At 47.0% G+C, this 24449-nt stretch overlaps 1 protein-coding gene and 1 pseudogene across 1 annotated transcript in view; one reads left to right on the top strand and one right to left on the bottom strand.

Moving 5' to 3' along the window:
* LOC134927295 (macrophage mannose receptor 1-like) overlaps nucleotides 1-24449 on the bottom strand; it is a 425485-nt gene that overhangs the window by 170527 nt on the left and 230509 nt on the right. The window contains exon 18 of the mRNA XM_063921541.1: nucleotides 12289-12356. Coding sequence (XP_063777611.1) covers nucleotides 12289-12356 — 68 coding nt within the window. The remainder of the gene's footprint in view (nucleotides 1-12288; nucleotides 12357-24449) is intronic.
* On the top strand, nucleotides 7810-7928 carry LOC134929728 (5S ribosomal RNA; annotated as a pseudogene).

The raw sequence follows: 24449 nt of genomic DNA, 5'->3' as shown, positions 1-24449 counted from the left end.
TAATAAGTGAGACACTGCATTATTTTTGATCATGAACAATCACTTTTATTGTAAGGCTAATGTTTAGCCCTATTAGGGAGCCTTTCTGTCCGGTCTCAGGACCATTGACCTTGCGACTATTATACTTGACCAGCAGCGGCACCCCACTATATCTTATATACGTGCCATATAATCAACACTTCTTGAATTACCAATCAATTTGAAAGAAATATACCTAACATTGTTTGATCACCTGTAGCAATTCATATCTAATCATTATAAATTAATGACAATTTATTATTTTCTTTGCTCGTACCCAGGACCGCTGCTTGTGTAGTAGCAGTTTATCAATTAATCATAATTTCTCTAACGTCCTAAGTGGATGCTGGGGACTCCGTAAGGACCATGGGGAATAGCGGCTCCGCAGGAGACTGGGCACATCTAAAGAAAGCTTTAGGACTATCTGGTGTGCACTGGCTCCTCCCCCTATGACCCTCCTCCAAGCCTCAGTTAGATCTCTGTGCCCGAACGAGAAGGGTGCACACTAGGGGCTCTCCTGAGCTTCTTAGTGAAAGTTTTAGATTAGGTTTTTTATTTTCAGTGAGACCTGCTGGCAACAGGCTCACTGCATCGAGGGACTAAGGGGAGAAGAAGCGAACTCACCTGCGTGCAGAGTGGATTGGGCTTCTTAGGCTACTGGACATTAGCTCCAGAGGGACGATCACAGGCCCAGCTTGGATGGGTCCCAGAGCCGCGCCGCCGGCCCCCTTACAGAGCCAGAAGGCAGAAGAGGTCCGGAAAATCGGCGGCAGAAGACGTCCTGTCTTCAACAAGGTAGCGCACAGCACTGCAGCTGTGCGCCATTGCTCTCAGCACACTTCACACTTCGGTCACTGAGGGTGCAGGGCGCTGGGGGGGGGGGCGCCCTGAGACGCAATAAAAACACCTTGGATGGCAAAAAAATGCATCACATATAGCTCCTGGGCTATATGGATGCATTTAACCCCTGCCAGAATCCATAAAAAAGCACGAGAAAAGTCCGCGAAAAAGGGGCGGAGCCTATCTCCTCAGCACACTGGCGCCATTTTCCCTCACAGCTCCGTTGGAGGGAAGCTCCCTGTCTCTCCCCTGCAGTCACTACACTACAGAAAGGGTTAAAAAAAGAGAGGGGGGCACTAATTGGGCGCAGTATTAACTATACAGCAGCTATAAGGGGAAAAACACTTTTATATAAGGTTATCCCTGTATATATATAGCGCTCTGGTGTGTGCTGGCAAACTCTCCCTCTGTCTCCCCAAAGGGCTAGTGGGGTCCTGTCCTCTATCAGAGCATTCACTGTGTGTGTGCTGTATGTCGGTACTTTTGTGTCGACATGTATGAGGAGAAAAATGATGTGGAGACGGAGCAGATTGCCTGAAATAGTGATGTCACCCCCTAGGGGGTCGACACCTGAGTGGATGAACTGTTGGAAGGAATTACGTGACAGTGTCAGCTCTGTATAAAAGACAGTGGTTGACATGAGACAGCCGGCTACTCAGCTTGTGCCTGTCCAGACGTCTCATAGGCCGTCAGGGGCTCTAAAGCGCCCGTTACCTCAGATGGCAGATATAGACGCCGACACGGATACTGACTCCAGTGTCGACGGTGAAGAGACGAATGTGACTTCCAGTAGGGCCACACGTTACATGATTGAGGCAATGAAAAATGTTTTACACATTTCTGATAATACGAGTACCACCAAAAAAAGGGGTATTGTGTTCGGTGAGGAAAAACTACCTGTAGTTTTCCTGAATCTGAGAAATTAAATGAGGTGTGTGATGATGCGTGGGTTTCCCCCGATAACAACGGATAATTTCTAAAATGTTATTGGCATTATATCCTTTCCCGCCAGAGGTTAGGGTGCGTTGGGAAACACCCCCTAGGGGGGATAAAGCGCTCACACGCTTGTAAGGGCTCTACCTTCGCCTGAGATGGCCGCCCTTAAGGATCCTGCTGATAGAAAGCAGGAGGGTATCCTAAAAGGTATTTACACACATACTGGTGTTATACTGCGACCAGCAATCGCCTCAGCCTGGATGTGCAGTGCTGGGTTGGCGTGGTCGGATTCCCTGACTGAAAATATTGATACCCTAGATAGGGACAGTATATTTTTGCCTATAGAGCATTTAAAAGATGCATTTTTATATATGCGTGATGCACAGCGGAATATTTGCCGACTGGCATCAAGTCTAAGCGCGTTGTCCATTTCTACCAGTAGAGGGTTATGGACACGTCAGTGGTCAGGTGATGCGTATTCCAAACGGCATTTGGAAGTATTGCTTTATTAAGGGAGGAGTTATTTGGGGTCGGTCTTTCAGACCTGGTGGCCACGGCAACAGCTGGGAATTCCACGTTTGTACCCCAGGTCGCCTCTCAACATGAGAAGACGCCATATTATCAGGCGCAGTCTTTTCGTGGACAAGCGGGCAAAAGGTTCCTCATTTCTGCCCCGTGACAGAGGGAGAGGAAAAAGGCTGCAGAAATCAGCCAGTTCCCAGGAACAGAAACCCTCTCCCGCCTCTGCCAAGCCCTCAGTATACGCTGGGGCTTTACAAGCAGAATCAGGCACGGTGGAGGGCCCGTCTCAATGAATTTCAGCGCGCAGTGGGCTCACTCGCAAGTAGACCCCTGGATCCTTCAGGTGATATCTCAGGGGTACAAATTAGAATTCGAGACGTCTCCCCCTCGCCGTTTCCTAAAGTCGGCTTTACCGATGTCTCCTTCTGACAGGGAGACAGTTTTGGAAGCCATTCACAAGCTGTATTCCCAGCAGGTGATAATCAAGATACCCCTCCTGCAACAGGGAACGGGGTATTATTCCACACTGTTGTGGTACCGAAGCCGGACGGCTCGGTGAGACCGATTCTAAATCTAAAATCTTTGAACACTTACGTACAGAGGTTCAAATTCAAGATTGAGTCACTCAGAGCAGTGATTGCGAACCTGGAGGAAGGGGACTACATGATGTCTCGGGACATCAAGGATGCTTACCTTCATGTCAAAATTTACCCTTCTCACCAAGGGTACCTCAGGTTTATGGTACAGAACTGTCACTATCAGTTCAGACGCTGCCGTATGGATGGTACACGGCACCCCGGGTCTTTACCAAGGTAATGGCCGAAATGATGATATTCCTTCGAAGGAAGTGAATTTTAGTTATCCCTTCCTTGGACAATTCCCTGATAAGGGTAAGATCCAGGGAACAGTTGGAGGTCGGTGTAGCACTATCTCAGGTAGTGTTGCGGCAGCACGATTGGATTCTCAATATTCCAAAATGGCCCCTGGTTCCGACGACGTGTCTTCTGTTCCTAGGGATGATCCTGGACACAGTCCAGAAAAAGGTGTTTCTCCCGGAGGAGAAAGCCAGGGAGTTATCCGAGCTAGTCAGGAACCTCCTAAAACCGAGCCAAGTCTCAGTGCATCAATGCACAAGGGTTCTGGGTAAAATGGTGGCTTCCTACGAAGCAATCCCATTCGGCAGATTCCACGCAAGAACTTTCCAGTGGGACCTGCTGGACAAATGGTCCGGATCGCATCTTCAGATGCATCAGCGAATAACCCTGTCACCAAGGACAAGGGTGTCCCTCCTGTGGTGGTTGCAGAGTGCTCATCTTCTAGAGGGCCGCAGATTAGGCATTCAGGACTGGGTCCTGGTGACCACGGATGCCAGCCTGCGAGGCTGGGGAGCAGTCACACAGGGAAGGAATATCCAGGGCTTATGGTCAAGCCTGGAGACATCACTTCACATAAATATCCTGAAGCTAAGGGACATTTACAATGCTCTAAGCTTAGCAAGACCTCTGCTTCAAGGTCAGCCGGTGTTGATCCAGTCGGACAACATCACGGCAGTCACCCACGTAAACAGACAGGGTGGCACAAGAAGCAGGAGGGCAATGGCAGAAGCTGCAAGGATTCTTCGCTGGGCGGAAAATCATGTGATAGCACTGTCAGCAGTATTCATTCCGGGAGTGGACAACTGGGAAGCAGACTTCCTCAGCACGACCTCCACCCGGGAGAGTGGGGACTTCACCCAGAAGTCTTCCACATGATTAAAAACTCGACAGGTATTGCGCCAGGTCCAGGGACCCTCAGGCAATAAGCTGTAGACGCTCTGGTAACACCGTGGGTGTACCAGTCAGGGTATGTGTTCCCTCCTCTGCCTCTCATACCCAAGGTACTGAGATTGATAAGATGGAGAGGAGTAAGCACTATATTCGTGGTTCCGGATTGGCCAAGAAGGACTTGGTAACCGGAACTTCAAGAGATGCTCACGGAGGATCCGTGGCCTCTACCTCTAAGAAGGGACCTGCTCCAGCAAGGACCCTGTCTGTTCCAAGACTTACCGCGGCTGCGTTTGACGGCATGGCGGTTGAACGCCGGATCCTGAAGGAAAAAAGGCATTCCGGATGAAGTCATCCCTATCCTGATCAAAGCCAGGAAGGATGTAACCGCAAAAACATTATCACCGCAATTGGCGAAAATATGTTGCGTGGTGCGAGGCCAGTAAGGCCCGACGGAGGAAATTCAACTGGGTCGATTCCTACATTTCCTGCAAACAGGAGTGTCTATGGGCCTGAAATTGGGGTCCATTAAGGTTCAAATTTCGGCCCTGTCAATTTTCTTCCAAAAAGAACTAGCTTCAGTCCCTGAAGTTCAGACGTTTGTAAAAGGGGTACTGCATATACAGCCTCCTTTTGTGCCTCCAGTGGCACTTTGGGATCTCAATGTAGTTTTGGGTTCCAAAAGTCACATTGGTTTGAACCACTTAAATCTGTGGAGTTAAAATATCTCACATGAAAAGTGGTCATGCTGTTGGCCCTGGCCTGGGCCAGGCGCGTGTCAGAATGGGCGGCGTTATCCTGAAAAAGCCCTTATCTGATTTTCCATTCGGACAGGGCGGAATTGAGAACTCGTCCTCAGTTTCTCCCCAAGGTGGTTTCAGCGTTTCACCTAAACCAACCTATTGGTGGTGCCTGCGGCTACTAGGGACTTGGAGGCCTCCAAGTTGCTAGACGTTGTCAGTGCCCTGAAAATATATGTTTCCAGGACGGCTGGAGTCAGGAAATCTGACTCGCTGTTTATCCTGGGTGCACCCAACAAGCTGGGTGCTCCTGCTTCTAAGCAGACTATTGCTCGTTGGATTTGTAGTACAATTCAGCTTGCACATTCTGTGGCAGGCCTGCCACAGCCAAAAATCTGTAAATGCCCACTCCACAAGGAAGGTGGGCTCATCTTGGGCGGCTGCCCGAGGGGTCTCGGCTTTACAACTTTGCCGAGCAGCTACTTGGTCAGGAGCAAATACGTTTGTAAAATTCTACAAAATTGATATCCTGGCTGAGGAGGACCTGGAGTTCTCTCATTTGGTGCTGCAGAGTCATCCGCACTCTCCCGCCCGTTTGGGAGCTTTGGTATAATCCCCATGGTCCTTACGGAGTCCCCAGCATCCACTTAGGACGTTAGAGAAAATAAGAATTTACTTACCGATAATTCTATTTCTCATAGTCCGTAGTGGATGCTGGGCGCCCATCCCAAGTGCGGATTGTCTGCAATACTTGTACATAGTTATTGTTACAAAAATCGGGTTATTATTGTTGTGAGCCATCTTTCAGAGGCTCCTCTGTTATCATGCTGTTAACTGGGTTCAGATCACAGGTTATACGGTGTGATTGGTGTGGCTGGTATGAGTCTTACCCGGGATTCAAAATCCTTCCTTATTGTGTACGCTCGTCCGGGCACAGTATCCTAACTGAGTCTTGGAGGAGGGTCATAGGGGGAGGAGCCAGTGCACACCAGATAGTCCTAAAGCTTTCTTTAGATGTGCCCAGTCTCCTGCGGAGCCGCTATTCCCCATGGTCCTTACGGAGTCCCCAGCATCCACTACGGACTATGAGAAATAGAATTATCGGTAAGTAAATTCTTATTTTTTTTATCAGCCTATTTGGACAATACTGTGTGACTATATATTAATGGCTTAGATATAATTACTACCAGTGTCATGAGGAAACTTTCCCTGTCAGGGCTCCGAATTGCAAACTGTCACAAACCTATAAATCAGGCTTATAATAGGGACGGCCCGCACTCATCAGTCTAATCACTTCAGTATGCAATATCAAGTATTCATTTATATGGGCTAATCATGCTACTTTTTATTATCTTTATTATTATTTTCACTATTTCTTATTAGGTTTGCAATATTAGATTAATCACCTGCATCCACCCAATTCAGCTTTGCATCATGCTGCATATGATTTATTACCCGGTCAATAAGAACTTTATTTGGGTTGTGTTTTAAAACTCTTTTTTTCTCTTTATTTTATTTGTTCACATGGATAACGGCTCCTCCTGTCAATCAACCAGTGATTCAGTGTTAACTATCCGGATTATTCCAGCCGTAAGACCTCAGCGGGTAATCAAAGTACTCATACACCCCCTCCGTTTTGATTGGAAGATACTGATTGAACCTCCTTTTAAAAAACCTGCTGGGATCAAGACCACAACAGAAAGTGATCAAGCCCGGCGAACGGGTGAAACGCGTATTCCGACACAACCACTGACCTTTTGGCTGACTGGAACCTCGGACGTTATCTGGCCCGTGCCCGTGCCCTCCGTCTCCCCTGACTTTCACTCCATACCCATCGCGGCTGACTGCAGCAGCGGACGTCTGACGGCGGCTTGTGTCCGACAGGACACCATCGGACCGGCGGCTCCTGAACTCCTCCCATCGTTATCTGGCCCGTGCCCGTGCCCTCCGTCTCCCCTGACTTTCACTCCATACCTATCGCGGCTGACTGCAGCAGCGGACGTCTGACGGCGGCTTGTGTCCGACAGGACACCATCGGACCGGCGGCTCCTGAACTCCTCCCATCATTCGAGATGTCCGGGGCGCATAGAAGACTGACAGCACCCTTTGCGAGGAGACGGGTGTCAAGATTCTAGAAGGGGTGATTCTACCCCATTTCGGCGCGGGTAATATCAACTCTTTTTTCCCACTTATCCATAGCAATCTTACTACACAGTGTATATTGGGAGTTACAGGCCCGCAACAGTTTAATATGTTTCTCTCATTTGCTCCTGCGAGCACTTATCACCATCACTCTGCTATCATACATTTTTTATACTAGACGGACTTTGTGCTAATAGGTACTTGCCTGCCTTATATAAATAACTGCCATATTAATGTATTATGTTATAATGCTGCATTTTCATTTTCCTGCATGTGATGGTATTGGCAGTGATCCAATCTAAAAACTTTGATAAATCCCCCCCAGTCTGGACATATCATTGCAATTCAGTTACAACTTCACTGATATTTAGTTATATCCTTTTGGGGTATTGACAACCTGCAGTGGAAACTTTTGTAACAGTTACACTCTAGGTGCAATTCAGCTACAACCTCATTGCTACTTTCAAGTACCAATAAGTCATATTGGATACTTTCCCATAGCTGGTACTCTGTTATTACTGTTATTAATTTTTTCTCCTTTGTCTCTGCTTTGGCATTTCAGGCACCCTGTATTTAGGCAACTTTTTCCAATGATAATGTAATTATTCCAGTTAATTTTACTATTGCCGCATCTGGATTTAAACCCCATCAGACCTTTTACTATCTACTTAATTTTCTTTCAATCCTTATTTTCGTGGACTCTCACCAGTGATTCAGGGTCGAGTCCCTGTCTAACATTGGCAGCAGATCCATCTAATTTCCTCTATGTCTGGTATCTGTCCTGAATAACTTTGTAAATTCGTGAACTCTCATCAGTGATTCCAGAGCTTCGCAATATTGGTCATTTCCTCTACTATCATACCACACTGGAGACGCCCGAAACCGTCCGATCTCGGACGCTAATCAGTGTTGGGCTGGGTTAGTACTCAAGTGGGTGACCATTGAGGAATACTCAGTGTAGTAGAGCTCATTGATTGAGCCCATATAGTGTCTAACACTGACAGCAGATTCACACTGCTCTCCAACTTCCACTCTTTGCCTGTCCCCCCACCGCCCCCTCCGCTCTTATCTTCTCTGGCAGGAGACCAGACAGTGTCATACTACTCTTAAGTACTACCAGTATCCAGACTATATTACAGGGGAATGCTTAACAGTAATTGGCTTATTAGCACAATATACCACTGAATATATAACGTCTAGAATTTTCTCCCGTCAGCCAAAATCCAGTTTTTTCATTTCATATCAGCACATGGTGCTATTTCAAATATTTTGTTAATTATTTGACCATATTTATCTTCTTGATGAACCACTAATTGTCTTAATTGTGTAGTAATTATTTTGTTGAATTATTAAAATTTGTATTTTTATCTACTTTGACTATTTTCTATATTTATGTAAAGTAAAGAGTGCGCCCACAAAAGAGTCTTCTTCTCCTCCACATTGTCTACGTTCCCCTACTGACTCAGGGTGCACCACCAAATAATATCAGAATTAGAAAACATCGTTTTCTTGCAATTACCTGATTTTGGTCTAGAAAATTAACTTTCTATACTCAATATCTCCTGTGCGGTATTCCCTCCCCTCATGTTAAGTACTTAATCTGAGTGCCGGCTGATTTGTATCTTTATATATATATATATATATATATATATATATACATACATACAGTTTGTCGAAGTGGGGCGGTATACAGCGGTATGTTATATCACCACTTCTTCCACTGACCCGGAAATGAAAGTGCAGCAGGAGGCGAGGGAAGTGGCCATCCTGCTGCACATGGTGCTCCCATTCCCTGCTCGGCGGCTGTGTAGAGCGCTGTACTAGCTCACAGCCGCCCAGCTGCCCACCGCTCACCGCCGCCAGCCGCCCGCTGCTCACCGCCACCAGCCGCTCACCACCGCCAGCCGCTCACCCGCAACAATTTACGGTCAGAGGGACCTCACCGCCGCTGCCCATGGGGGCCTCCGCCGACCACAGTCAGGTAATGTTCCCCTGCTGTCACCCTTTCTCCCTGTCGTTACTGTCCCTGTCCCTGCTGTCACTCTCTCTCTCCCTGCTGTCACTGTCATCACTCTCTCCCTGCTGTCACTGTTGTCACTCTCTCCCTGCTGTCACTGTCGTCACTCTCTCTCCCTGTCGTCACTCTCTCTCCCTGTCGTCACTCTCTCTCTCTCCCTGTCCCTGCTGTCACTCTGGCTGTCCCTGTTGTCACAATTTAAGCTCATTAAGTGTGCTATAATGTGAATTTCAGCTCATTCAGTATGCTATGATGTGAATTTCGGCTCATTCAGTGTGCTATAATGTGAATTTCGGCTCGTACCGTGTGCTATAATGTGAATTTCGGCTCGTACCGTGTGCTATAATGTGAATTTTCGGCTCGTACCGTGTGCTATAAGGTGAAAGGGGCACCAGTACTAGATAGTATAAGGGGTTCTACTACACTGGACACGCCCCCTTTTGGGTGACCACACCCCTTTTCTGGAACGTGCGCGCATAATTGCGTCCTTGACTTTTCCATACCCCCACTTCATAATTTCCACTTCGACCACTGTGTATATATATATATATATATATATATATATATATATATATCTATCATACACATGCATAGATAGTAAATACATCACAACTTTATACATTTTACAAATATATGGTGGTATACATACCACCAGGGACTGGGAGTGGGAGTTCTGTGACGAGGGAGGGACGGACGGAGGGAGCTGCTGTGGCTGAGCTTCCACAGCCAGCAGCTTTCCCTGGACTTTCACTATGCAGAGAGCTACGTACTGTAGCTCTCTGCTGGTGCTGCAGCAGCTCCGTGGTCGCGGTCGTTGAGACGGAGACAGTGCTGTCTCCTTCTCAACAATAAAACATTTGGCTCATCAGGGGGGGGTTTCCAGGTACTCGGAAACCCCCCCTGCGTGCCCTACTGTCTCCATGGGGTAAATTTACTAAGATGGGAGTTCTATTTAAGATGGGATGTTGTCCAGAGCAACCAATCAGATTCCAGGTATTATCTTCTAGAAGGTGCTAGATAAATGAGAAGTAGAATCTGATTGGTTGCTATGGGCAACATCCCATCTTAAATAGAACTCCAATCTTAGTAAATATAACCCCAGGAGGCACAAAATGCTCTTCTTCAGGACTATCCTCTTAATATATGATTGTCTGCACAGCCGGCACTAGGCATAGGCAACTAGGTAAATGCCTAGGGCATTTGGTAATCCAAGGGGCACAAGCAGCTTCTGCTGATTAAAATGATATGTGGCATGCCTATATTCTGTGTGTGACTGCGGCTGTATCTGCATACAAAATGCTACGTTACAGTATTCCTGGAAATCACTGTAACGTAGCATTTCATATGCACATACAGCCACAGTCGCACACGGAATATAGGCATTCTAATTATCATTTTAATCAGCAGAAGCTGCTTGTGCATCCTAGCCACATAGTAATGCAAATAAGATGCATTATTATCAAAAAATGCGCCCAACGTTAGCAGAGCTGACATCTGACTCACGCCAGGCATCTTTTGCTGCATGGTGTATTGAGGCAAGATGTATGAGGACACATCTGTATCCAGCAGAGGCAGAGGTTACAGTGTTAGCGGCAATGCGAGTGCTGTGTGCAGGTGGGTTAGTTGTGCAGGAGTGTTCGGCATATGTGTAAGGGGCATTATGTAGGTCATGTGTATAAATGCATTAATAATGTGCGGCATATGTGTAAAGGACATTATGTGTATAAGGGCATTAATAAAGGTTGGCATAATGTGTAAAGGCGCATTATGTTTATAAGGACATTAATAATGTGCGGCATATGTGTAAGGGACATTATTTGTATGAGGGCATTAATAAAGGTTGGTATAATGTGTAAGGTGCATTATGTTTATAAAGACATTAATAATGTGTAAGGAGCATTACTGTGTGGAAGTATGTGTATGAATGCATTACTAATGTGTGGCATTATGTGTATAAGGTGATCTACTGTGTGGCGTAATGTATAGAAAGGGCACTACTGTGTGGTCTAATGTGAATAAAGAGCAATATGGTGTGGTGTTATGTGAATAAGGAGCTATTCAGTTTGATGTAATGTGAATAAGGGGCACTACTGTGAGGAGTAACGTTATAAGGTAAAGTGGTACTACTGTGTGATGTAACGTGAATAAGGGACACTATCGCATGATATAATGTGAATAAAGTTGACCTACTGTGCGGTGTAATTTGAATTGGGGGTACTATTGTGTGGCCATGCCCCTTCCCAGCAAGAACACGCCCTTTTTTGAGCTGTGCGCCGAATGTGGCCACTGTTCCTATTTTAAATATAGGGTGTAGGAGCACCAAAATGAGGACTGCTATGGGTGAGGGGTGATGGTGGTGGGAAAGGGGTGCAGGGTCAGAAGTGGAACTAGCGGCGGTGCTAGGAGACACCAGCCAAAATCTTGCCTAGGGCATCATATTGGTCAGGGCCGGCTCTGATTGTCTGCATCTGGATGGATGGATAAGAAAAGTGTTTCACCACAGGTGATGGCAATCATACATTAAGAGGGAAATCCAGGAGCAGAGCATTCTGTCACTCCTGGAGAGGGGTCATAGTGGGTGGTATGAGTATAGGTAGATGTACATGAATATAAATGAACGGGGAATTCAGTTATCCGCAAAAATTGCAAAGTCCTGTTGGAATACCTTTGGGGCAATCAGAATAACAGCAGTTTGTCTGCAATGTCAGCAAGTATGGTATCGCTACTCAGAGGCGTTTCTAGAGAGGAGGGGACCCATGTGCAGACTCTGTGTGTGGGCTCTCTCCTCTCCTGTAGCCGTGACAGCCGCTGTTAGCGCTCGCAGCACTGAGACTCTGGCACAGTGCCAGAGTCTACAGCGAATGCACAGGACTCCGAAAAAATAGCTGCCGTGCCATTTTTTCAGAGTCCTGCCGATGCGCTGTAGACTCTGGCACTGTGTCAGAGTCTCAGTGCTCAGTGCACTAGCAGCGGTGACGGCTACGGGAGAGGAGGGGGCCCACACACAGTTGTCGATGGACGCCGGAAAGGTGAGTATAGAAGAAATGGGTGCAGTGTGTGCGGTGTGGGCCCCCTCTGGACCCAGGGGCCCGTGTGCACCGCACACACTGCACCCATTATAGATACGCCAGTGTCGCTACTGTTACTTTTTAGTCATTGTCTGGAATAAGGGGCACAGATCTGGGCAACTCACTGTAAGGATGCGCCTCGAACCACATAAAATCGTGACTTAAGCCCCATAAGTGTGTTCCTGCCAGTAATACAACATGTGATAACATGAGATAATAAAGACACAACAAAACACACTTACTTAAATTCTTTGTCCAGTGCTAATTTTAAACCAATGAAAAATGCAAAACTCTCCCTATACTTTAATGCCTACAGGAGAGAAGGAGGACATCATGGTTAACAGTTATTCACAGGACTTTGACTTGCACAAAACAGGCACTTACTAAAATCAGAATGTTGTTACATATTTACATTAAAACATTACAGTACAGTTACTAAGATTTACTAACATGTTCTTACATAGCACCAGCATTTTTTCCCCCCCGCTTTATTTTGGGAACAAAACAAGACTGGGGGTTCTATTTACTAAGCCTTGGACGGAGATAAAGTGGATGGAGAGAAAAAAGCAACAACTAATCAGCACATGACTGTCATTTTTCAAACCCAGCCTGCAACATGGCAGTTAGGAGCTGATTGGTTGGTACTTTCTCTCCATCCACTTTATCTCTCTCCAAGGCTCAGTAAATAAACTGCTCGGTAATAACAAAGAGGAAAGAGTGCCCTGCTCGCAAGCTTACACTCTATAGGAAAATTAAGATTTTAAACCTACCGGTAAATCTTTTTCTCGTAGTCCGTAGAGGATGCTGGGGACTCCGTAAGGACCATGGGGATAGACGGGCTCCGCAGGAGACATGGGCACTTTAAGAAAGAACTTTAGGTATGGGTTTGCACTGGCTCCTCCCTCTATGCCCCTCCTCCAGACCTCAGTTAGAGAACTGTGCCCAGAGGAGACGGACAGTACGAGGAAAGGATTTTTGTTAATCCAAGGGCAAGATTCATACCAGCCCACACCATTCACACCGTATAACTTGTGATATACTAACCAGTTAACAGTATGAAAACAACATAGCATCAGTCTGAGACAGATGAAACTATAACATAACCCTTTAGTAAGCAAAACTATATACAAGCCTTGCAGAAGTAGTCCGCACTTGGGACGGGGGCCCAGCATCCTCTACGGACTACGAGAAAAAGATTTACCGGTAGATTTAAAATCTTATTTTCTCTTACGTCCTAGAGGATGCTGGGGACCATGGGGATTATACCAAAGCTCCCAAACGGGCGGGAGAGTGCGGATGACTCTGCAGCACCGATTGAGCAAACAGGAGGTCCTCCTCAGCCAGGGTATCAAACTTATAGAATTTTGCAAAGGTGTTTGAACCCGACCAAGTAGCTCCTCGGCACAGCTGTAGTGCCAAGACCCGTCGGGCAGCCGCCCAAGAAGAGCCCACCTTCCTAGTGGAATGAGCCTTGACCGATTTTGGTAACGGCAGTCCAGCAGTAGAATGAACCTGCTGAATCGTGTTACAGATCCAGCGAGCAATAGTCTGCTTTGAAGCAGGAGCGCCAACCTTGTTGGCTGCATACAGGACAAACAGTGCTTCTGTTTTTCTGACTCTAGCCGTTCTGGCCACGTAAATTTTCAAAGCCCTGACCACATCAAGGGACTCGGAATCCTCCAAGTCTCGCGTAGCCACAGGCACCACAATAGGTTGGTTCATATGAAAAGATAACACCACCTTAGGCAAAAATTGAGGACGGGTCCGCAATTCCACTCTATCCATATGGAAAACCAGATAGGGGCTTTTATGAGACAAAGCCTCCAATTCCGACACTCGCCTAGCCGAAGTCAAGGCTAACAACATGACCACCTTCCAAGTGAGATATTTTAACTCCACCGTTTCAAGTGGTACAAACCAGTGCGACTTAAGGAAACTCAACACCACATTAAGGTCCCAAGGCGCCACCGGAGGTACAAAAGGAGGCTGAATATGCAGCACTCCCTTCACAAAAGTCTGTACTTCTGGGAGAGAAGCTAGTTCTTTCTGAAAGAAAATGGATAAGGCCGAAATCTGAACCATAATGGAGCCTAATTTTAGGCCCATATTCACTCCAGTTTGTAGAAAGTGAAGGAAACGGCCCAGATGGAATTCTTCCGTAGGAGCATTCCTGGCCTCACACCAAGAAACATACTTTCGCCATATACGGTGATAATGTTTAGCTGTCACGTCCTTCCTAGCCTTTATCAGAGTAGGAATGACCTCATCCGGAATGCCCTTTTCCGCTAGGATCCGGCGTTCAACCGTCATGCCATCACACGCAGCCGCGGTAAGTCTTGGAACAGACAGGGCCCCTGTTGCAACAGGTCCTGCCTTAGAGGAAGAGGCCACGGATCGTCTGTGAGCATCTCCTGCAGATCCGGATACCAGGCCCATCGCGGCCAATCTGGAACATTGACAATTGTCTGTACTCCTCTTTTTCTTATTATTCTCAACACCTTTGGGATGAGAGGAAGAGGAGAAAACACATAAACCGACTGGAACACCCACGGTGTCACTAGGGCGTCCACAGCTACCGCCTGAGGGTCTCTTGACCTGGCGCAATACCTCTGCAGCTTTTTGTTGAGGCGGGACGCCATCATGTCTATCTGGGGCAGTCCCCACTGACTTGCAATCTGTGCGAAGACTTCCTGATGAAGTCCTCACTCTCCTGGATGCAGGTCGTGCCTGCTGAGGAAGTCTGCTTCCCAGTTGTCCACTCCCGGAATGAACACTGCTGACAGTGTGCTTACATGATTTTCCGCCCAGCGAAGAATCCTGGTGGCTTCCGCCATTGCCACTCTGCTCCTTGTGCCGCCTTGGCGGTTTACATGAGCCACTGCGGTGATGTTGTCTGACTGAATCAGAACTGGTAGGTCGCGAAGTAAGGTCTCCGCTTGACGAAGGGCGTTGTATATGGCCCTCAGCTCCAGGACGTTGATGTGAAGACAAGCCTCCTGACTTGTCCAAAGTCCTTGGAAGTTTCTTCCCTGTGTGACTGCTCCCCAACCTCGGAGGCTCGCATCCGTGGTCACCAGAACCCAGTTCTGAATGCCGAATCTGCGGCCCTCTAGAAGGTGAGCACTCTGTAGCCACCACAGGAGAGATACCCTGGCCCTGGGGGACAGGGCGATCAACTGATGAATCTGTAGATGTGTCCCGGACCACTTGTCCAGTAGGTCCCATTGGAAGGTCCTCGCATGGAACCTGCCGAAAGGAATGGCCTCGTACGATGCCACCATCTTTCCCAGGACTCGAGTGCAGTGATGCACTGACACCTGTTTTGGGTTCAATAGGTTCCTGACCAGGGTCATGAGTTGCTGAGCTTTTTCTATCGGAAGATAAACCCTTTTCTGGTCCGTATCCAGAATCATGCCCAAGAATGTCAGACGAGTCGTAGGGACCAACTGCGACTTCGGGATATAGAGAATCCAGCCATGTTGCTGTAACACATTCAGTGAAAGTGACACGCTGCTCAGCAACTGCTCTCTTGATCTCGCTTTTATGAGGAGATCGTCCAAGTACGGGATAATTGTGACACCCTGCTTGCGCAGGAGCACCATCATTTCCGCCATTACCTTGGTGAAAATCCTCAGGGCCGTGGAAAGCCCAAACGGCAACGTCTGAAATTGGTAATGACAATCCTGTACCGCAAATCTCAGGTACGCCTGATGAGGTGGATATATGGGAACATGAAGGTATGCATCCTTTATGTCCAGGGATACCATAAAATCCCCCCCTTCCAGGCTGGCGATGACCGCTCTGAGCGATTCCATCTTGAAGTTGAACCTTTTCAAGTATAGGTTCAGGGATTTAAATTTAAAATGGGTCTGACCGAACCGTCCGGTTTCGGGACTACAAACAGGGTTGAGAAATATCCCCTCCCTTGTTGAAGTAGGGGAACCTTGACCACCACCTGTTGAAGATACAATTTGTGAATTGCATTTAAAACTAACTCCCTTTCTGGGGGAGAAGCCGGCAGGGCCGATCTGAAAAACCGGCGAGGAGGCACCTCTTCGAATTCCAGCTTGTAACCCTGAGAAACAATTTCTATTGCCCAGGGATCCACCTGTGAGTGAACCCAGATGTGGCTGAAAAGTCGAAGACGTGCCCCCACTGGGGCGAACTCCCTTAGCGGAGCACCAGCGTCATGCAGTGGATTTTGTAGAGGCCGGGGAGGACTTCTGTTCTTGGGAACTAGCTGTGTTGTGCAGCTTTTTCCCCCTGCCCTTACCTCTGGCCAGAAAGGACGCACCTCGTACTTTCTTGTTTCTCTGTGACCGAAAGGACTGCATTTGATAATGTGGTGCTTTCTTAGGCTGTGAGGGAATATAAGGCAAAAAATTGGATTTACCAGCTGTAGCTGTGGAGACCAGGTCCGAGAGACCTTCTCCAAACAATTCCTCACCCTTGTAAGGTAAAACCTCCATATGCCTTTTTGAGTCGGCATCACCTGTCCATTGCCGGGTCCATAGGACTCGTCTAGCAGAAATCAACATTGCGTTGATTCTAGGGGGTATGGGGGTCATTCCGAGTTGTTCGCTCGCAAGCCGTTTTTAGCAGCTTTGCACACGCTAAGCCTACGCCTACTGGGAGTGAATCTTAGCTTCATAAAATTGCGAACGAAAGATTCGCAATATTGCGAAAAGACATCTCTGTGCAGTTTCTGAGTAACTCGAACCTTACTCTTCCAGTGCGATCAGTTCAGTGCTTGTCGTTCCTGGTTTGACGTCACAAACACACCCAGCGTTCGCCCAGACACTCCTCCGTTTCTCCAGCCACTCCCGCGTTTTTCCCAGAAATGGTAGCGTTTTTTCACACACTCCCATAAAACGGCCAGTTTCCGCCCAGAAACACCCACTTCCTGTCAATCACACTCCGATCGCCTGAACGAAGAAAAAGCCGTGAGTAAAATACCTAACTGTATAGCAAAATTACTTGGCGCAGTCGCAGTGCGGACATTGCGCATGCGCACTAAGCGGAAAATCGCTGCGATGCGAAGAAATTTACAGAGCGAACAACTCGGAATGAACCCCATATTTACTAAAATTCGTATTTTTCAGAATGAGATTAAAGTTCAAACACGAATGACATCGAATGTGTAATTTTGCAACTTTTTGAATTTATTACGACTCATTTACTAAGCTGTCGTATTTTACATTTTCGAGTTTTCCGATGTCGATGTCATTCGTATTTTTTGGCAGTGTTTTACGGGAGTGAATAGTAAAACACTGCCGACATTAAAACAATGAAACTCGGCCGGATCTGTGAGATCCGTGCAGGGTTTCATTGTGCATCTTTAAAAAAATAAAAAATAGTTTAAAGTCTGAAAAAAAAATGCGTGGGGTCCCCCCTCCTAAGCAAAACCAGCCTCGGGCTCTTTGAGCCGGTCCTGGTTGAAAAAATATGTGGAAAAAAATGACTGGGGTTCCCCCATATTTAATCAACCAGCACCGGTCTCTGCGCGTGGTGCAAAAAATATGGGGGACAAAAAGGGTAGGGGTCCCCCGTATTTTTTACACCAGCACCGGGCTCCACTAGTCAGAGAGATAATGCCACAGCCGGGGGACACTTTTATATAGGTCCCTGAGGCCCTGGCATTAAATCACTAACTAGTCACCCCTGGCCGGGGTACCCTGGAGGAGTGGGGACCCCTTAAAGCAAGGGGTCCCCCCCTCCAGCCACCCAAGGGCCAGGGGTGAAGCCCGAGGCTGTCCCCCCCATCCATGGGCTGCGGATGGGGGCTGATAGCCAAGTGTAAAATAAAAGAATATTGTTTTTTGCACAGTCCCTGCAAGCCTCCCCCTCAAGCTGGAACTTGGAGAACCACAAGTACCAGCATGCAGGGGTTAAACGGGCCCGCTGGTACCTATAGTTCTTCTGCAAAAAAAAACCCAAATATTCCGACACACACATGCTTACCTATGTTCAGATGCCGACTTGGCCCACGTCTCGACGTCGATTCCAGGGTACCTGAAAAAAAAATTATACAGGTTGAGTCTCCCTTATCCAAAATGCTTGGGACCAGAGGTATTTTGGATATGGGATTTTTCCGTATTTTGGAATAATTGCATACCATAATGAGATATCATGGTGATGGGACCTAAATCTAAGCACAGAATGCATTTATGTTACATATACACCTTATACACACAGCCTGAAGGTCATTTTAGCCAATATTTTTTATAACTTTGTGCATTAAGCAAAGTGTGTCTACATTCACACAATTCATTTATGTTTCATATACACCTTATACACACAGCCTGAAGGTCATTTAATACAATATTTTAATAACTTTGTGTATTAAACAAAGTTTGTGTACATTGAGACATCAAAAAACAAAGGTTTCACTATCTCACTCTCACTCAAAAAAGTCCGTATTTCGGAATATTCCGTATTTCGGAATATATGGATATGGGATACTCAACCTGTACTCACCTAAATCCAGTGTGTCGTGGCCTTTTTTTATAATCCACGTACTTGGCAAAAAAACAAATCGCATACCCGATCCACGCACTGAAAGGGGTCCCATGTTTACACACGGGACCCCTTTCCCCGTCTGCCGGGACCCCCCCTGACTCCTGTCAAAGAGGGTCCCTTCAGCCAATCAGGGAGCGCCACGTCGTGGCACCCTCCTGATTGGCTGTGACCTCCTGTAATGTTGACCGCGAGTAACCTCAACCGCTGACCGCAAAGTTCCCATCATTGGATATAATGGAGTGCCTATGCGCTACATTGTATCTTCACTGCACAGCCTCACTGACACTACACGACGTGGCGCTCCCTGATTGGCTGAAAGGACCCTCTTTGACAGGAGTCAGGGGGGGTCCCGGCAGACGGGGACCCCTTTCAGTGCGTGGATCGGGTATGCATTTTTTTTTTTCTAACTACTTGGATTATAAAAAAAGGACACGACACACTGGATTTAGGTGAGTATAATTTTATTTTCAGGTACCCTGGAATCGACGTCGAGACGTGGGCCGAGTCAGCATCTGAACATAGGTAAGTATGTGTGTGTCGGAATGTATGTAATAAAGTTGTACTTTCAAGGTGTGTGTGTCCTGTTTTTATTTGGGTATTTTTTTTGCAGAAGAACTATAGGTACCAGCGGGCCCGTTTAACCCCCGCATGCTGGTACTTGTGGTTCTCCAAGTACCAGCTTGCGGGGGAGGCTTGCAGGGACTTGTAGTTCTTGTGCAGAAAACAATATTCTTTTATTTTACACTTGGCTATCAGCCCCCCATCCGCAGCCCATGGATGGGGGGGGGGGGGCAGCCTCGGGCTTCACCCCTGGCCCTTGAGTGGCTGGAGGGGGGGGACCCCTTGCTTTAAGGGGTCCCCACTCCTCCAGGGTACCCCGGCCAGGGGTGACTAGTTAGTGATTTAATGCCAGGGCCGCCGGGACCTATATAAAAGTGTCCCCCGGCTGTGGCATTATCTCTCTGACTAGTGGAGCCCGGTGCTGGTGTAAAAAATACGGGGGACCCCTACGCTTTTTGTCCCCCATATTTTTTGCACCACGCGCAGAGACCGGTGCTGGTTGATTAAATATGGGGGAACCCGTAATTTTTTTCCACATATTTTTAAACCAGGACCGGCTCAAAGAGCCCGAGGCTGGTTTTGCTTAGGAGGGGGGACCCCACGCATTTCCCCCCCCCGAATTTTAAATAATTTCCCACCCATTCCCACTGATTACCATGCACGGATATCATGGATCCGTGCATGACTATCAGAACACGGTAAAAAAAAGCAGGTCTGTTTTAAAACTGCTTTTTTTTACGATTTGTATTTTTTCACGGCAGTGTTTGGCTATTGCCGGCAGTGTTTGTGAAATACAATTTTTAGTAAATTACCGAGTTGTATGAAAAAACAGGCGTATTTGACCGATGGTGTATTCATTCGTATTTTTTTTCTTTGACTTCAAAAAAAATACGAATGCCCTCATCACTGCCGAGATTTACATTTAGTAAATTCCCGAGATGACACTTTGAAGAAAAAACACCATCTCGGTCAAAATCGGGAGCTTAGTAAATATACCCCTAGAACTCAGTAAACCAATGTCTCTTTGAGCATCTATATAAGACAGCATCTTTTATATGTCCTAGGGTCAATAAGATAGTATCCTTATCCAGGGTCTCAATCTCCGCTGATAAGGTATCTGTCCACGCTGCTACAGCGCTACAAACCCAAGCCGACGAAATAGCCGGTCTGAGTAAAGTACCAGAATGTGTGTAAATGGACTTCAAAGTAACCTCCTGCTTGCGATCAGCAGGATCCCTTAGGGTAGCCGTATCTTGGGATGGCAGCGCTACCTTTTTGGATAAGCGTGTCAACGCTTTGCCTCAGGTTTCTTTCCCTTATACATATGTACCCTCGTGTCAGGGTCGTGTTCCTCTGTGATATGCAAAACATCTTTTATTGCAATAATCATATATCGAATACATTTAGCCACTTTTGGCTGTAACTTTGCATCATCGTAGTCGACACTGGAGTCAGAATCCGTGTCGGTATCAGTGTCTACTATTTGGGATAGTGGGCGCTTTTGAGACCCCGAAGGTCCCTGCGACATAGGGACAGACATGGGTTGACTCCCTGGCTGTTCCCTAGCCTCAGCTTTGTCTAATCTTTTGTGCAATAAATACACATTAGCACTTAAAACATTCCACATATCCATCCAGTCAGGTGTCGGCATTGTCGACGGAGACACCACATTCATTTGCTCCACTTCCTCTCTAGGACAGCCTTCTACCTCAGACATGTCGACACACGCGTACCGACACACCACACACACAGGGAATCCTCTTATCTGAAGACAGTTCCCCCACAAGGCCCTTTGGAGAGACAGAGAGAGAGAGTATGCCAGCACACACCCAGCGCTAATGACCCAGGAAAAAACACACAATATGTTTACCCAGATAGCGCTGTAATCTGTATATTGCGCCAATGATGTGCCCCCCTACCTTCTTTAAAACCCTCTTTCACCGTGGATAAGCAGGGGAGAGTCCGGGGAGCTTCCTCTCAGCGCTGTGCTGTGGAGAAAATGGCGCTGGTGAGTGCTGAGGAAAAAAGCCCCGCCCCCTCGACGGCGAGCTTCTGTCCCGCTCAAATATCGAAAAAACCTGGCTGGGGCTCTTTATATATACAGTGCCCAGCTGTATATATACATTTGCCAGAAAAAGAGGTTTTATTGCTGCCCAGGGCGCCTCCCCTGCGCCCTGCACCCTTACAGTGACTGCCATTTGTGTGTGCTGTGTGGGAGCAATGGCGCACAGCTTTACTGCTGTGCGTTACCTCAGTGAAGATCATGAAGTCTTCTGCCGCCTTTGAAGTCTTCTTTCTTCTCATACTCACCCGGCTTCTATCTTCCGGCTCTGCGATGAGGACGGCGGCGCGACTCTGGGACGGACGGCGAGGGTGAGACCTGCGTACCGATCCCTCTGGAGCTAATGGTGTCCAGTAGCCTAAGAAACAGAGCATATCATTAAAGCAGGTCTGTTTCTCTCCCCTCAGTCCCTCGATGCAGGTAGTCTGTTGCCAGCAGGCTCCCTGAAAATAAAAAAGCTAACAAATAAACTTTCTTTCAAGAAACTCAGGAGAGCTCCCTGTAATGCACCCAGTCTCCTCTGGGCACAGTAGTAAACTGAGGTCTGGAGGAGGGGCATAGAGGGAGGAGCCAGTGCACACCCATACCTAAAGTTCTTTCTTAAAGTGCCCATGTCTCCTGCGGAGCCCGTCTATCCCCATGGTCCTTAAGGAGTCCCCAGCATCCTCTAGGACGTAAGAGAAATAGCCATTTTATAGATGAGGATACGTTATACATATTACATATTGGTCCAGCTAGATTGCAGAAGTTCTTAAACATAGAAACATAGAATTTGATGGCAGAGAAGAACCACTTGGCTCATCTAATCTGCCCCTTTTTTTTAACCTTTAAGTAACCTCAGTCCTATTTGATCCTTAGTACTTTGCAAGGATATTCATATGTCTATCCCAAACATGTTTAAATTGCTCTTAGCCTTTACCACCTCTGATCCACTGATCACTTATGCACTACCCTTTATATGAAGTCATTTTTCCTTGAATTTCCCCTGAAGCTACCTCCCTCCAGTTTCGGTGCATGTCCTCATGTTTAATACGTCACTTCCTTTGAAGAATGTTTCCCTCCTGTACATTGTTAAAGCCCTTGATATATCTAAAAGTTTATATCATGTCCCCCCTTTCCCTTCTCTGCTCCAAGGTATACGTGGTCTTTTAGTCTTTCCAGGTTTAGTTTTTGATCTAGGCAATGCTCCATTTTAGTTGCCCTTCTTTGTATGCTTTCAAATGTATTTATATCCTGGATACAGTACTCCAGATGAAGCCGTACTAATGACCTACAGTGGCATTATTACTTTTTTACTGACCCAGAGTCTGCTGCACATAGCTGGGTCTCCGGGAAAATGGTGCTGTGGCCATTTTCCTGGTGATTTCTGCAGAGCTGCTGCTGCCGAAGCAGGACTCCAGATGGTAAGTAAAAATGGATGCAGGTTGTATGGTGTTGTCCCCGCTGGACCCCGGGGGCCTGTTTGCACCGCACACACTGCACCCATTATAAATATGCCAGCAGGGTCGGACTGGCCCACAGGGGTACCAGGGAAACCACCGGTAGGCCCCACTGCCTGAGGGCCCACTCCTTCCTCTAGGGATCAGGTTCCAGACTGTGCACTTGTATTATACATGGTAGATATGTTTCATTACACTGGACTAAACTATTGTGTATTTCAAGCCTCTGTGGATGCTGGCCACACCCCCTTTGTAGACTGGCCACACCCCTAAGTATGGGCCCCTATCACTGCATTCCCCCGGTGGGCCCTTCATGCCCCAGTCCGACACTGTATGCCAGTGCTTATAATGCACTCCATTTGCTACAGTTGTCTTTTTTCGATCCTGCAACCAGGTTCTTATCCATTCAACTGTTTTTTAATACAATCCCACGCTCTGAAGTTTATTTAGCAGCCTGTTATGTGGGACTGTGTCTAATGCCTTACTTAAGTCTAGATTACTGTAGCTACATTTACACCCCTCCCTTGATCTATTATTTTAGTCACGGGGTCAAAAAAGTCAATAAGGTTTGTTTGGCATGAACTCCCCCCAGTAAATCCATGCTGTTCGGGATCCTGTAAATTGTTGGATTTAAGATATTTCTTTTAATAGTGTTTACATTACTTTCCTACTACTGATGTTAGTCTTACTGGTCGGTAGTTACTTGCTTCTTCCTAGCTTCCACTTTTTTGCAGTAGTACTATGGGGGTCATTCCGACCCATGCAAACGGGGCGGAACTGCGGCTGCGCGGCGCCCGCATTGCGTATGCGCGTCACCAGGCAACGACGCCAGGACTGAAGAAAACGATCACAGGCTCGGTCGCAAGAAGATTGACAGCGGGAAGGAAGATCGGGGCATCTACTCACCGTTTCCCAGGCATGGTATGGCGAACGCAGGTGTGTCCAGGTGTTTGGAGGGTGGACATCACAGCCAGGACCTTCATTGCTGGATCCGTTGCACTGGGTAAGTTCTGCACAAAACTTTTTTTAGCATAGCAGAGCTGCACAAGCGATCACAGCCCCGCTATGCTAAAATACACTCCCCCATAGGCGGCATCTAGTTGATCGCACGAGCAGCAAAAAGTTGCTACGTGCGATCAACTCGGAATGACCCCCTATATTCACTCTTTCCTGTCCTCTGAAATTGCTCCTGTAGCTAGTCACTGGTTGAATAATTCTGTTAATGGTGCTACAAGCACACCTTTAAGCTCTTTTAGTATCCTTGGATGTATCCCATCTGGCCTTATTCATTTATCCACTTTCAGTTTTGAGAGTTCTATTAGGGCCTTCTCTGTAAATGTACTTTCATATACTTTATTTTTACAAATGTCCTTGCAACTTAACTGTAGCCCCTTTCCCTCTCCTTATGTAGTGAATAATGAGCAAAAATAATTATTTAGATGATATGCTATTGCCTTGTCTCCCTCAACCAAACTCTCACTCTCTGTCTTAACTTTTATTACTCCTCCATTTTTCTCCTTTCACTCATATACTTAAAAAAGTTTTGCCCCTTTACCTACTGACTGTACTTTGCCTCCTTTGGTCTGGCAAGATAACACCTCCTTGTCATTACTATTTTGAGTCTGCTTATATTTCCTAAATGCCATCTTTTTTGTAAACCACACTGGCTTCCTTTTCCTGGTGCTTTTCTTAACCATTTTGATACAAAGGGTTGTACTTCGTATTTTTCCCACCTCTCCTGCACTCCTTCTGAGGTCCTCCAATCTGCCAATGAATCACTAACACATCTCCCCACTTTTGCAAAGTAAGCCTTCCTAAAATC

Source organism: Pseudophryne corroboree, chromosome 5 (assembly GCF_028390025.1).
Source record: "Pseudophryne corroboree isolate aPseCor3 chromosome 5, aPseCor3.hap2, whole genome shotgun sequence".
NCBI lineage: Eukaryota > Metazoa > Chordata > Amphibia > Anura > Myobatrachidae > Pseudophryne > Pseudophryne corroboree.
Note: the sequence above shows the minus strand (reverse complement) of the source record. Positions and strands in the feature narration are given on the sequence as shown.